The sequence below is a fragment of the Hirsutella rhossiliensis genome (assembly GCF_020360975.1).
Source record: "Hirsutella rhossiliensis strain HR02 chromosome Unknown scaffold00002, whole genome shotgun sequence".
NCBI classification, from domain to species: Eukaryota; Fungi; Ascomycota; class Sordariomycetes; order Hypocreales; family Ophiocordycipitaceae; genus Hirsutella; species Hirsutella rhossiliensis.
Window position 1 is genome coordinate 5,193,881 of NW_025408668.1, and position 13,105 is coordinate 5,206,985.

The 13,105-nt window shown below is 57.6% G+C and overlaps 3 protein-coding genes across 3 annotated transcripts; 1 reads left to right on the plus strand and 2 right to left on the minus strand.

Annotated features, from left to right (window-relative positions):
* Positions 1-5,355: 5,355 nt before the first annotated feature.
* HRG_02176 (tc5 transposase DNA-binding domain-containing protein) lies at positions 5,356-7,311 on the plus strand (the record flags this gene model as incomplete). Its single annotated transcript, XM_044860647.1, has 4 exons — positions 5,356-5,532; positions 5,590-5,699; positions 5,751-5,972; positions 6,048-7,311. The coding sequence occupies 4 exons, from the start codon at positions 5,356-5,358 to the stop codon at positions 7,309-7,311; spliced, it is 1,773 nt and encodes a 590-aa protein (XP_044724280.1).
* A 1,117-nt stretch (positions 7,312-8,428) lies between these two features.
* On the minus strand, positions 8,429-10,987 carry HRG_02177 (PXA domain-containing protein; the record flags this gene model as incomplete). Its single annotated transcript, XM_044860648.1, has 4 exons — positions 8,429-8,852; positions 9,700-9,991; positions 10,133-10,435; positions 10,513-10,987. 4 exons carry the CDS (start codon positions 10,985-10,987, stop codon positions 8,429-8,431), a joined length of 1,494 nt encoding a protein of 497 aa, XP_044724281.1.
* A 475-nt stretch (positions 10,988-11,462) lies between these two features.
* On the minus strand, positions 11,463-13,085 carry HRG_02178 (zinc-finger of mitochondrial splicing suppressor; the record flags this gene model as incomplete). The annotated part of the gene is made up of 4 exons (XM_044860649.1): positions 11,463-11,490; positions 11,546-12,203; positions 12,254-12,897; positions 13,051-13,085. The coding sequence occupies 4 exons, from the start codon at positions 13,083-13,085 to the stop codon at positions 11,463-11,465; spliced, it is 1,365 nt and encodes a 454-aa protein (XP_044724282.1).
* Between the last annotated feature and the right edge of the window lie 20 nt (positions 13,086-13,105).

Genomic DNA, 13,105 nt, shown 5'->3' on the forward strand with positions numbered 1-13,105 from the left:
CATTCAGAGACCGTATTTGGGTGCCGGGTGGATCCGGAGAGGAGGGTAACCAGGAGGAAGCTGAGAAAGACCAGTTGAGAACCCGCATTGTGCAGCAGTCGCATGACTCTGTTGCGACCGGTCATCCCGGCAGGGAAGGTACGCTGGCTATTGTGGCTCGGCGATTCTACTGGCCTGGGCAGTCCCAGCTGGTTCGCCGGTACGTAGCCAATTGCGACACCTGCGGCAGAGCACACATCTGGCGCCAGTCGAAAAGGGGATTTCTCAAGCCTCTGCCGATTCCAGATCGACCCCGAAGCCATTTGTCCATGGACTTCATCACAGATCTGCCGCCTACTGGACCGAGCAAGGCAAGGTACCTGTGGGTGATTGTGGACAGACTGACAAAGGCTGTGACCCTCGAGGTGATGGACAACATGGAAGCTGAGCAGTGTGCAAACCGTTTTCTCCAGTGTCATTACCGATTTCACGGAATGCCACGGTCCATCGTCAGCGACCGCGGGAGCAACTGGCTAAGTAGGTTCTGGAAGAGGTTCTGCCGTCTTGCAGGTGTCACGCAGAAATTGAGCACGGCCTATCATCCTCAGACGGACGGAGGCCAGAGAGAATGAACCAGGAGATCGAGGCCTACCTGAGAGCCTACGTGTCGTACGTGCAGGACGACTGGGAGAACTGCTCCCTGCCGCGCAGCTGGCACTCAACAATCGTGAATCCGCAGCGACCAAGATCAGCCCCTTTTCGCTGAGCATGGTTACCACGTCGATCCCATCAGCGTCGAGGAATCGGAAGAGCCACCGAGGCATAGAGAGGAAAGCAGAGCTGATAGCCTACTCAGTCGCCTGCAGGAGGTCAATGAGTACATGCAAGCAGTGATGGCCTCCTCACAGCAACAACAAGAAGAGGCTGCCAACGCAAAGCGACAGCCTGCGGAGCGATTTGAAGTTGGTGACAAGGTGTGGCTCTCGATGGCAAACTACAGATCGCCACGACCGTGCAAGAAGCTCGACTGGCTGCATCACAAGTACACAGTCACGAAGGTAATTAGTTCGCACGTTGTTGAGCTCGATGTTCGTGGCTCAATTTACCCGCGATTTCATGTTGACCTTTGCGGCGGGCGCATCAAGATCCGGCTCCTGGCCAAAGGTAGATGACGCACAGCCACCACCGGTACAAGATGAGTCCGGCACGAATCTGTGGGATGTCGACGAGATTCTCTGCGCGAGATGGAAGAAGCGGGGACGAGGGGAATTCAGGCAAGCACTAGTGCGATGGACGGGCTACGCAGAGCCGACTTGGGAGCCAGTTGAGTGGTTGCAAGGAACAATTGCGATGAAGGCATTCGAGGACAAGTACGGGCCAATCAAGACCAATGATGGCCCTAGGGAGAGGTACGAGACGCTGGCAGGAACGCAAGAACCCCAGACGCCGACCTGGTCGGAGGACAAGGGGTAATGTCACGGGCTGTGCCCGGCTGGTGAACCCGGTTGTACCGGGTCCGGTGGGTCGTGCTCCGGTGGCAACACCGGCCCGCGGACCCAGAAGCTGCGAGAACATTCCGAGAAGGGCAATATAAGCTCGCACTCGAGGCTACGCCTCGAGTTCAGCTTCTTTTCCTCCTTAGCTCTAGATAGACAACACCTAGGCACCTGCTTGTTGAATAAACTCCGGGCCAGCCTTTCACAATCTATATGGAGCACCGAATTGTGAGAAGTCAGGTTTGTATTGTTAGAGTGTTCTGAGTAGATATGTTTCTTAATCTACACTCGTCAGCAAAACTAGACGCTTTGGGGCGAAATCGAGTGTTGAGAAACTTTGAGGAACTTGGCGGGCTTTTCCTGTTCCAAAACCTCAAGAGACTATTCACTGGGCCACTAGGACATTAACATCGAGATATTTCGACAAAGGTCGAGAGAAGTCGCTTGGATATAAACGTGCTTGTGGACGTGTTGATATTGTGTTGGAGAAGACAGCAATGTCCGTTATGAAAATGGAGCAGTGTGCTCCGGGTTGAGTGGTGGGATGAACGGAGGGGCCCAAGTCTAGGACCAGAGAGCAAGTAGGAAGTATAAGAGCCAACATGCCTTTTTGCCCTTTACACACCTCTTCAACTCCTAGAGATGGACGCCTTGCTTTTCATCGAGGTCAGCTCTCGGCACCAACTGTGCTGCATGAGACAGTGGCTGCACTAAGCAAGGCCGGAGTTGATATCCGCCCCCCTGGATTGGAGCCGGGCTGAAGCGATTTGGATCGAAGTGCTCTCGGAAGCGGGCCGCTGCATACATGCTGTTTTTTTATTTACTTTTGTGTTATTTATTTACTTTACTTCTTCAGCTGATTGTTTAGTGTTGTTGACGAGCCACCCTTGGTGAGACGGACGAGAGAACAATGGCTACATGCTTTTGTACCAATTGTTGTCTGGTGAAGACGTTGGGATATCATTGCTGTCCAGCTGGTGCGAGGAATGGGATATGATGGCATTTGATGGCGTTTGATGACCATGTCGCCTGCGCTCCGAGACAAGCCTAACAAAGCATATCTGGCTGGACAGGTGCAGCTCTGGCGAGGCAAAAGTACCGTTCCAGTGCGCGCCAAGTACAGTGCCTGCGGTACATGTACTTTGTAATCAGCTGACCGTCATGGCAAGAGGCTACATGCAGTACTTGCTCTCTCTCATCTTCAGCCTGCTCGCGGCGGTCCCTCGCTTGCGCAACGACGAGGAAACGAATCGGCCTTGCTGGCGACAGAGTTCAACGACGGTCACGGCCACGGCTCCCGCCCCCGTGGTCCAGCCGCTTCGCAGAAAGCGGCCTCGCCGGGGCTTGTCTGTCTTGTCTCGGACCAGGCAACAAGAGGCCGCGGTCCGGGCCTCTCCCCGGTGAAGAAGACTCTGCCAAGCGGCAAGAAAAAGAAAGCGAGGGCCAAGGAGCGCTTTGAGACGTCGCCGGCAACATGATGCTCGACCAGCAAGGGAAGGAAGAAAAACTCTGCCCTCTCCATCTGGACAAGCACCCCTTGTCCGTCGCAAAGGAGGCGTTGTGACCTTGCATCGGCGGACCGCAGCAAACAAATAGCCTCCCGGGACCAGCAGCCTAATATTCAGCCACCCCAATAACTTGTCCATGATGGGGCATTACATGGATAGTGTCCAAAAGCCACATCCACGGCTCTTGATTCGGCAGAGCAACAAGCCTTTGCTTCTCCGTGTGCATCCCTCGCGCGCTCTCAAAGTCAAAGACATTCCCATCTCTCCTTCTCCTCGGCCGCCTCCATCGCCGTGGTTCCAAGCCATGCATCGATTCGAAGTCGGGGATCCCTAGGGGATCTCTAGGGGACCCCTAGGGGCCAGCCGCTCCTGCCAAGAGCCCAAGGCGGGATTCTTTGGAGCCCAAAAGGATAAACAACAAGCCAAGGGATGGGGACCTGGTCGAACTGAGACCGGGGTCTCTCCCTCCATTCCTTGCCCATTACGGCATCCGTCATCCGTCCCCGGATTTCCCGTTGCACATGGCGGCGTCGAGCCATGTACACAGTAAACTTTTCCCTCTGTCCTCCCCTTGCCCTCTCCCCGACGCGCCATCGTCCTCGTACTGTGTGTGCGGCTAACTAGCGTCGTTGGTACAGGCAATGATGGTCGTTGAAAAACGAGCCACCATCATATTAGTCGACCCCCTCCTCCAGATGCTGTGTTACCGAGGCATATCGTCGTCGTTGGGCACCCGTCTCATCAACCTTTGACTAGGGTTGCACCACAATGCTTCTATTCTCCAAGGCACAGAGTCCATGTCAGGTCAGCATGGCCACGAGCACATCAGATGCACCCCAGCTGCGACTGATGGACGAATAAATGGCTTGCTGTACCGAGTACATGCTTGCTGCCTGTACTCACTCGTACATACATACATGCTTGTCGTCCCTGTCCTGTCTCGTCATACCCCCCATCCGCTCCCGTCTCTACATCTCCGTCTCTCTCCCACCCTCTTCACGCTGTCCCTCTCTTGTCACTCCTCTGTCCCCCCTTTCTCTCTCTCTCTTACCGCAGAGAACGCCTCATACAAATACATATATACATAGACAACTGCAAGGCACTGGTCATCCATCCATTCATCTATCCTTATACAAAATCCTCACCAGGAAAAAACACAGCCCCAAATCCATACATCCATCCATCCTCGTCCATTTTCCCCTTTAGATTCAATCCCACCCACCCCTAGACTCTTTGTTGCATCGAGTACATACGAAGCGGTTCAGGTACTGGTTGTACTTGTATATGTATGCACGCTCACACATTGACACTCGCATACGCATTCGTCCACCACCACTGAGACGGCTGCTGCTACCGCTGCCTCCTCCATTGCATCTCCCTTGGGGGGAGGAAGAAGGCTCGTCTCTCGCCCTCCCCGTTGGACGCGGCACTGCACTGGTGCATGTGCGCTTTGCAACCACATACAAACATACATATGTGTGCGGGCAACATCCGCCACCGTTGTTTCCCCTACATACATCGTGTACGTAGCCATCATCCTCAGTAGCCGGCTTTGGCATCTCGACTCAACTCTGCACCCTAGCTTGACCATTCTTCTGTCTTGATTGCGACGGCCCTTCATTTCCGCACCTCTCTCTTTGCCTTTGCCTCTTTAACGCTTGGAGAGCTGGCCCCAACTCTGTTGGCACCACCGCGGCTAATACTTTCACACGGTCTCCCTTGGTGGCGCTGACCTTTCTCCGCCATCCGCGTTCCAGCTACAGCAGACCGTCTCGGATCTCCAAGCAGCCACTAGGCTCCGAATTGCACGCTCTCTGCCTGTCTCACACTCATCCCTTTCTTCATCGACAACGGGTTGTGGACAGATCTATTCTCGGCACACCAGGGCCCCCTCCTCCCTCTCTCTCCTTCTCGGCCTTTCTCCTGCCAGCGTCGAATCGACAGAAACCGAGCACTAAATCCACACACGGCGCCGCCGGGATCCGGGCATTCGGGCTTGAGACGGCCCTGCGTGGGCTTCGGCACCCGGGGCGAGCGGCCCCTGAAGCCCTGCCTCGTCGGCCCAATCCTGCCCACACAACCGGCTCGGACAATGTATTTCTTCGGCCTTGTCTGTTTGAGGTTGGTCGTCCCCAGTCTTCGCGCCGCAGAAAGCCTTCTCCATGTCACTCTTGTCTTCCGTCACTCTTTCAGTCTCTGGCGGCAATGGGGCGAACCGAGACGGATGAGGATGCGAGCCCCCCGAATGCAGACTAACGAAAGGCTCTCACGACAACACAGACTCTAGCCACCACATCCCACCCCAGTGGACAGCCAACTGGACGAGTACATGTAAAATGCTGCACGCCGACATCGACGGCTCAGCAGCCGCCATGGAGCAGGACTCGGCCATGGCGCAGTGTTACGGGTACGGCGGCGACTCTTGGGTCAGCATCAGCCCCTACAACCACAGTCCCTATGACGATAGCCCCATGAACGAGTGTGCCGGGTTCACGCAGTTCATGTCCCATCATCTGCCTGAATCTACCAACGGGATGCCTCCGCCGTCCGTACAACCGCACTCGAGTCAGCCTCAGCAGCAGCTTCACCACCACCCCGATCCTCAGCGCCACCACCTCCAACTGATACAGCCCGCTCCGCCGGCCATGTGCCATCACCAGCTGCCCATGCTGAACACGGCCTGGCCGAGCCAGCTGACGAACCCGACCCCTACCTCGTCGGCCGGTAGCTACTCGGCGCCCCCGCTGCCTATGACGCCGGCATCCAGCGGACCGCCCTCGAACCCTGCGCCACCCCCGTCCGCCGCGACTCCGGGCAAGGGAACAAGCACCTCGCAGGTTCCCGATGTCGTCAAGCAGCCGGGCCAGCCTGACAAGATACCGAGGAAGACGCTTAGTGCGGAGCAGAAACGGGCCATGTGCCAGTATCACGATGAGAACCCGGGCACAAGACAGGCAGATATTGGAGCCAAATTTGGTGTAGAAAGAAGGTGAGCCCAGCCAACCGACGGCGGTTCTGACTTGTACCGTTCACGGGTCTAACAAGTGCCCTCGGGGGGACGTAGCACTGTTTCCAAGGTGCTTAGGCACAGAGACCAGTATCTGAAGCGCGAGCAAGACGCAGACTTCGCCTTTAAACGCGCCAAAGGCAAGCATCCCGACTTTGACAGGACGCTCAGCAACTATGTCCGACGACAGCAGCAGAGGGGCTTCGACATCGAGGACGACGAGATCATGGAGCAGGCCAAGTTGTTTGCCCGCGCGAGCGGCAACCAGGAAGGTCTCCTGAGCACACTGACCGGCAGCTGGCTCCTCAAGTTCAAGCAGAAGCACGGCATCGGCTCGGGCCGGCTGATGCGGCGGGCGTCTGAGACCAACATTCCTGACAGCGCGAGAATGTCCACGGCCCTTGCGGCCCTCCAGAAAGTGACGACAGCGATGACGCCGATGCCGAGGAGCGCCGCAATTTCGCCCACGTCGCCCACACCACCGTTGCTATCGCCCTTGTCCTGGAGCAGGAGTGACGAAGACCTACATAGGGAGACGCTCGACTTCGAGCTGACGTATCGGGCCCAGGGTTCTCAGCGGGACACGTCGATGGCCAGCGACGAAGCTCCTCGGGGCAATGGCGCCTCGACTCTCTCGGCCTGCGACACCATCAGCCCAGCCGCCTCGTACAACTTCTCCCCTGATCCCAGCAGCGCCGGAGCTTTCCCCTTGGAACACCAAACCGTGCCGGCGAATAAAGTAGGGGACGCGCCGGGTCTGCACTACCAACGCGGCAAGCGCAGCAAGACCTTTCCATCCATCGACGTCAGCTTTGTCCATCACGAGACGGTGGCAACGGAAGCGCTGGCCGAGCCCACGACACCACGACATCATCCACCCGTTTCCTCCCCCTCCTCGTCTGTCCAATCTCCTGCTAGCGACCTCCGAGCCGCAGCGTTTGCCGTTAATACGTCCCTCACGTCCCCGCCCTCTCTGCACCGCACTAGCAGCAACTCCAGCTTGACGGGCCGGTCGTCTGGTACCCCCGTCACCGGTAGTACCGTTGCTGGCACCATGTTTGACTCGTCTTCTCCCGATTCCCCTACACTGGAGGAGGCCCGGCAAGCTGCCAACATACTACTCAGCTACATTCGGCGGATGAGCCCCATCGGGCAGTTTGACCAGAGCGAATTTCTCGCCGTTGTCCAGCTGACGAACAAGCTACAGCTACAGCTACAGCAGCATCAAAGCTCGCGTCCCTCCATCGGCGGGCTGTCGAGAATTCCAGAGGGAGATCACGAAATGCCACTGTCTGTGGACGCGGCCACGGAAGTGAGGTGACGAGAGGCCTGGAGAGGAGCGGCAACAACCGCCCTATTTCTTGTGTCGTCTCGTCTCGCCTGTTCCTGTTGGGCACGACAGTTATTTTCCCCTCATCGGCGTTCTTCCCTTACCCTTTCTGGCATGTTGATGAAGGACACAGACTGCTTCGGAGCTTCGTCTGGCGAGATGGCATGTGAGCACGAGAAAAATCGAAAAGAATGGAGGCGACTCTGTATACTCTGGCAACAGATTTAGCGGCGACGGCATTGTCGTGAGCACGTTTTATTGTGGACACACGCTTCTCTTTTTCTTCCTCCTTTTTCTTTTACTTCTCCTTTTTTCTCTTTGCTTTCCAGTTGTTAATACCCCTTGCGATGATCCCTTCCTTCCTTCGCGGCTTCGAGATCCCGAAACGTGGGGCCTTTGAAAACGTCATTCATTGGCCCAGTACATATTTATACCCTACAAGCACAAACCACTTTTCTTCCTCTTCTTTGGCCTTGCCATTCTTCTCGGCAGCAAGGGTGGAGGCAGACGCTGGCCCCCCTTTCCAAGCGGGGGAACGTACGGACTTGATGCTTTTGGGAGACGGCTGTCCAGCATAGAACAATGATGTATGCAAGCCCCTTGGTCCTTCAAATCCATATGGCGCCTACCTGGCCACGGACACATTTGTGAGTCCGGGACCATGACCTATGGTACTCCTTGTTCTACTTATTTTTTGTCTCTTGCTGTGGTTCGTGTCACGAGCTGATGATGGGTTGTGCTAATGGTGTGAATGGGTGGAAAGTGGAAGGGGCGTGGGGAGGTGGGTGAGCCACGGCGGACGAAGCGTGACCCGTGGACCTGGGCAGGCAGGTCCATATCTCGACCATGGCCATGTACTTTGTAGACAGGCCGACGGAAATACGAGGTGGCTAGCATCTATGTGTGTGGAAACGAACTCTCGCGCAGCCCGTGGTGCTCCTCCGCTACGTTTTATGAGAAAGTGACCAAGTGCTGTGTTGCTTGACATGAGAGATGGAGCAGGGGGAGGAGATTGGCGTGGAAAAACATCAACGTCGTTAAATTTGCAAGCATGAGACACGGGGTGGGTATCTTTCTCTCCGACTCCTCGCAACGCCCGGACTGTCCATCAGCCGAGCCTCTCGTCCCAGAGCTCCAAGACCCCCTTTTCGCTCAGCTCGGGGATGAGCCTGACAAGCAGGAGCTCGAGCAGCCCGTACACGAGATGCTTATTGCAGTACTCGTCCCCGAGCACCATCAATAGGTCCTCGATATCGTCCAGCACCCTGTCCTCCTCCTCCTTGGCAGTCCCGGGGCGCCGCTGCCACGGGCTGCCAGCACCGAAATACACGCGGGCCACCCCGCTCGGCAACATGCCCCAAATCGCGCTAGCGGCTCTGCGTCGGAGAGCGCGTAGCTCGGCCTCGGAGCATGGGGGGCACAGGGAAGACGAGCCGGGGGCGTTGTTGGGGAAGACGACGCCGCGGATGGTGCGGAGGGCGGCTGACAGACGGGCAGGCGAGAGGAGGGCTTTGATGCGGTGGGAAAGCAGCCTATCAGTGGTTAGCAAGCGACGACAGCGGCCAGCAATGTCTCTGGGAGGGGAAAGGGGGGATTCATGGACGGACGGCACACGCAAGGGATCTTCAATTCAGCGTGGCGCGAGCCAACGATGCCCGAGTCCAAACCGCTTGGCGAGGACCCCTGCGGCCACTCAACAGGTGCGGGGAGACAGGGCCGAGGCCGTGACCTGTCCCGTGCAGGTAGATCGTCTTATCAGGGCAGGATGAGACGCTGAGTAGACGAGGTGTGTGGCATGACATTGCCCGGACCACGAGCTTGGGGAGGCAACGGAGCTGGATAGGGGCGCGCAGTCCAAGATGGGGCGTCCGTGACCACGACACGCGTGACAGTCGATCCAAGCCCGGACGCTGCCGCTTCATAATTGCAGCATCCCATTTGGAGCTTCGGGTGGCGCGGCAGAGAGCGGGAGAGAGGATGGAGAAGCAGGACGCGACCCGCTTTCAAGCACCTACAGGCCCCTGGTCGACGTCGGCGCGTAAAATGGCCAGGCTGGTGGGATGACTGGCCCCGGACAACAAGGTGCTGCAGCCAGGGGCGGGCAAGCTGTTGCATGACACGTCAATTGGCCACGAGGGGCTGCAGAATCGGCAGCGCTTATGGACCAAAGCCCGATAGGCTCTGCTCAGAGAAGTCGGGTGATGAGAAGAAGCGGAAACGGCATCCTGGCCCCGAGATAGGCCGGGACTCCATTGCGAAGTTCGCTTGAGCTGCGCATGTCTGGTGACTGGTCCGCTATGCGCGGTGACGAGGGGCAAGAAAGGATAGCTCTCAAGGAGAAACACGAGACCAACGAAAGGACTTCTGTCGCTCACCCACCTGTCAAGTGTGCGGTCCAAGCCAGCGACGCGGCCCGGACCATGAACCGCGCCAAATTGCAGTAGTGACAGGAAGCCGCCGAGCCAGGGCATCCTGGAACTCATCTCTATCAGGTTGCCCGCGCAGCGCCATGCAGCAAAATCCAAAACAGGGACTTTGGCCGGGTGGGGTGGTCCTGGGCTCTGACCGGGCTTTCGCTCCCTGTCAGTCCCACGTGTAGCCCGTGGCGGCAGAGATGACGACATGGCCAGCGATTCGACCAGAAGCCAAATCGAGGACAGCACGGTGAATGCTAACAGCACGGTCGACCAGATGAATCTTTGGAATGACCGCATGCGCCCGTTGGTCACAGAGGCTCCCGAGTTGGGAGGTTGGGCGTCGGAAGCTGCGGTCGTCTTCTTTCCCTCGAGAGACCGTGCCAGCATGCATATACCCTCGAAGACGAGCCACGGTTGAGCTGCTTTGTTGACAAGGACGCCGGCGATGATGAGCTCGGAAAATATCTGCCCAACGAGGGCCGTTAGACATGGATTCTCGAGATCCTCGGTCGGGAGCAGCACGGCCAGCACAGCCTGGACCAGCAGCTGGCGGTAGGCGGCCTCGTTTTCTCGTTGCTCGGCTGCCGTTACCGCATCTCCAGGATCGGGCACCGGCGAAAGGAGCGGGAGCGGCCAGAGAGAGTGGTATGCTTGGTGAGGATCGATGGCCAGGGGGGGCTGCGCGGCGGGCCGATGAGCTGCGCGGTACGCTTTTCGAGTCTGAGCAGATACTTCATGGCAGGATTCTACAGGGAGCCATGCCGATTCCACCCACCTGCTACGTGCTGATCAAGCACCTCGGGTAACTCGTCGAAGACCAAGCTCTCCAAGTCCAGCTTGCGGAGCCTTTGCTCCAGGGCGCGCGAGCAGTGAGCAACGATGTGCACTATCTCGGCAACAAAGGACTCGTCGGCCGTGATGTTGCCATACCAGCTTTGCACAAAGTCGCGCAGGATGATGGCGAGAAAGGCATATAGCTCGAGATCGACGTCGTTTCGGCTCGTCAGGGGCGGGAGCAGGTCGTGGATGGGCGGCGGGGCATCGCGTCCCTTGTCGCGCGACTGCTGGGGGCAGAGCGTCCGCCGGATGAGGGCTTGGGTCGCTCGATCAGAGAGCGGATCCGTCGTCGGCGGCCGACTGGTCCGACGATTCGCAGGCAAAGGGCGAGGGTCGAGAGGGGCCGAGGCCGAAGGCTTGAGACGCGGCGTGCCGGCTCGGGAGGGTACAGCCGACGACGCGTCGACCGTCATGGCCGACTTGCTGGGCAGACGGTGCAGGGCGAGACCATGGCACGGCGAGGTCTGGTAGGACTGGGGTAGGGAGAAGGCAGCTGTGGCTGTCTGTCGTTGAGCTAAGGTTGGGTCCGTGAGGTGAGGAGTGCAGTCGGCCGCCCGTTGGGCCGCAGGTGGCAGCTGCAGGCCGCTCTCGTGCTGTACAGTACATGCGCGGTGGGGCGGGTACATTTTCTGGACCGTGCACTGTGGACTCGCACAAGCATCGTCGCAGAGTACCTACTTGTCAGATTCCCCTCTCCCAGCATGTCTTTTTTATTCCTACAATATTGACACTCGGGGCCAAAGGTCACCAAGAATCAGACTTGCATCACACAAGAGTACAGGTCAATTGGCTTGCCCCCTTGTGAGCATGCCTCACCATGCACATAGGCACTGACATGTATCCTACACAAGCCCTTCACGAACTGTTTCTTGTGCATGACAGCGCACTTTACGTGTCTTTCGTCGTCGTCTCGTACCTGAACAAGCCCGTCAGCATTGCATCGTCATAAAGGGTCCGCGTTTAGCACATACCTCTTGCCGCGGAAAGCCCATACCCCCCAGTTGCCGCAGCTAATGTCCTGAGGATCCATGTCGTTCAAATCCCACCTGAGGCTTCGGAACTTATTCTCCCCAGGCTCCAACAGCACATCAAACTCGCCCTTTGACCGTTTCTGCACCCACTCCACATCCCGTTCCAGGTCAAATTGAGTGTATCCGGTGCTGATGATGGGCACCTTGGTCTCCAGCAGCAGCGGCAACGTCTCTTCCCACTCATGGCTACTCGCCGGGTGCCCGAGACCGGGGTGGAACAAGACGAAGCAGTCAAAGTACGGATCGTGCGGTGCAAAGTACCCCGTCCTGTGGATGGTGTGATAATAATCGACAATGGTGCTGATCTTCATCTGATACCATACGCGATCTTCCACCACGGCCCCAAACGGGTTCGACGCGGTGCGCTCGGGCAAGGGAAACTCGTCGTCTCGGTTGGCCATGCTCTCGGGCCCAATGAATACCAGATGCAGCCTCGCCTGCGGGAACAGGTGGGCGAGTTGCACCCATGCCGCTCGCGGTAGCGACGACTCGGCGCGCGCGCCCAGGATAAAGAGCCGCACAGGCGGTGGCTCCGGACGCAACTGGTTGATGCCGACTCCGTGTCCGGCCTTTGGGGGGTGCAGGTTGTACCTCAGGGCTATGAAGTGTGAGCCAATATCCCGCCGTAGCCACCTCGTATACACTCACCACTTAAGCTCTTCAGCCCCTCGACGGTGAGCCTCTCCCCGGACTTGATGCTGTATGGACTCAGCTCGTGCAGCACGCTCCCAATGGTTATTGGATAGGTGAGAAGGCGTGTAATTTGTCTCATTGAGCGGTCAGAGTTGATGGCCTCGAACTCTCTTGTGTACATAAAGGTGTCCCAGTTTGTCATGTTGACAGCCGCCTCGTCAAGCTGTAGGTCTGGCAGGTTCGCCTCGTGAAAGACTCGGCCAGACCGGAGATCATGGTCGTCTTCGTTGATTTGGCGTAGAGTATCGCAGACCTCTAGATGCTTATCGTAGTGGTCCATCCAGTGCTCCTTGCTGCAATAGACAGGGATTCCACAGTCTGGACACTCGAAATTCACATGCGCCGGTGCCATCTCTCCACCCGCTTCAGAAACGGTGTCCTGCCTCGGTGCCGTGGTCGGCAGCCTTGTCGGCTTATGATCTGGGTGTGGACAATAGGCATATTGTCTCATAAACGCTGCCCGGCGTCTGAAGTCGGGAACCGGAGACGAGGAAAAGGGATGAAACAAGTCATCTGAGCCAAGTCTCAAGGACGACGGCTGAAGCAGCTTCTCGGGAGCCGCAGCCTCGGACTTCGATTTCGCACTTGTTGTGAAAGCCCTGGCTCTCGAGAGCGGTGCCGAGGCCCATGTATGCTGTTTCGTGCAAAGTGATCTCGAGGAATCAGCCGTCTTCAGAGTTGTCTCGGTCCATGGCTTCGCAGGGTTCTTTGCGGCAGTCTGTCTGCGCAAAACTGCAGAGCAACGGCCGCACAAGCTCGAGGCTGCTTTGCGCAGTGTTTGCTCCATTCTTGAGCGGGGAGACGTCG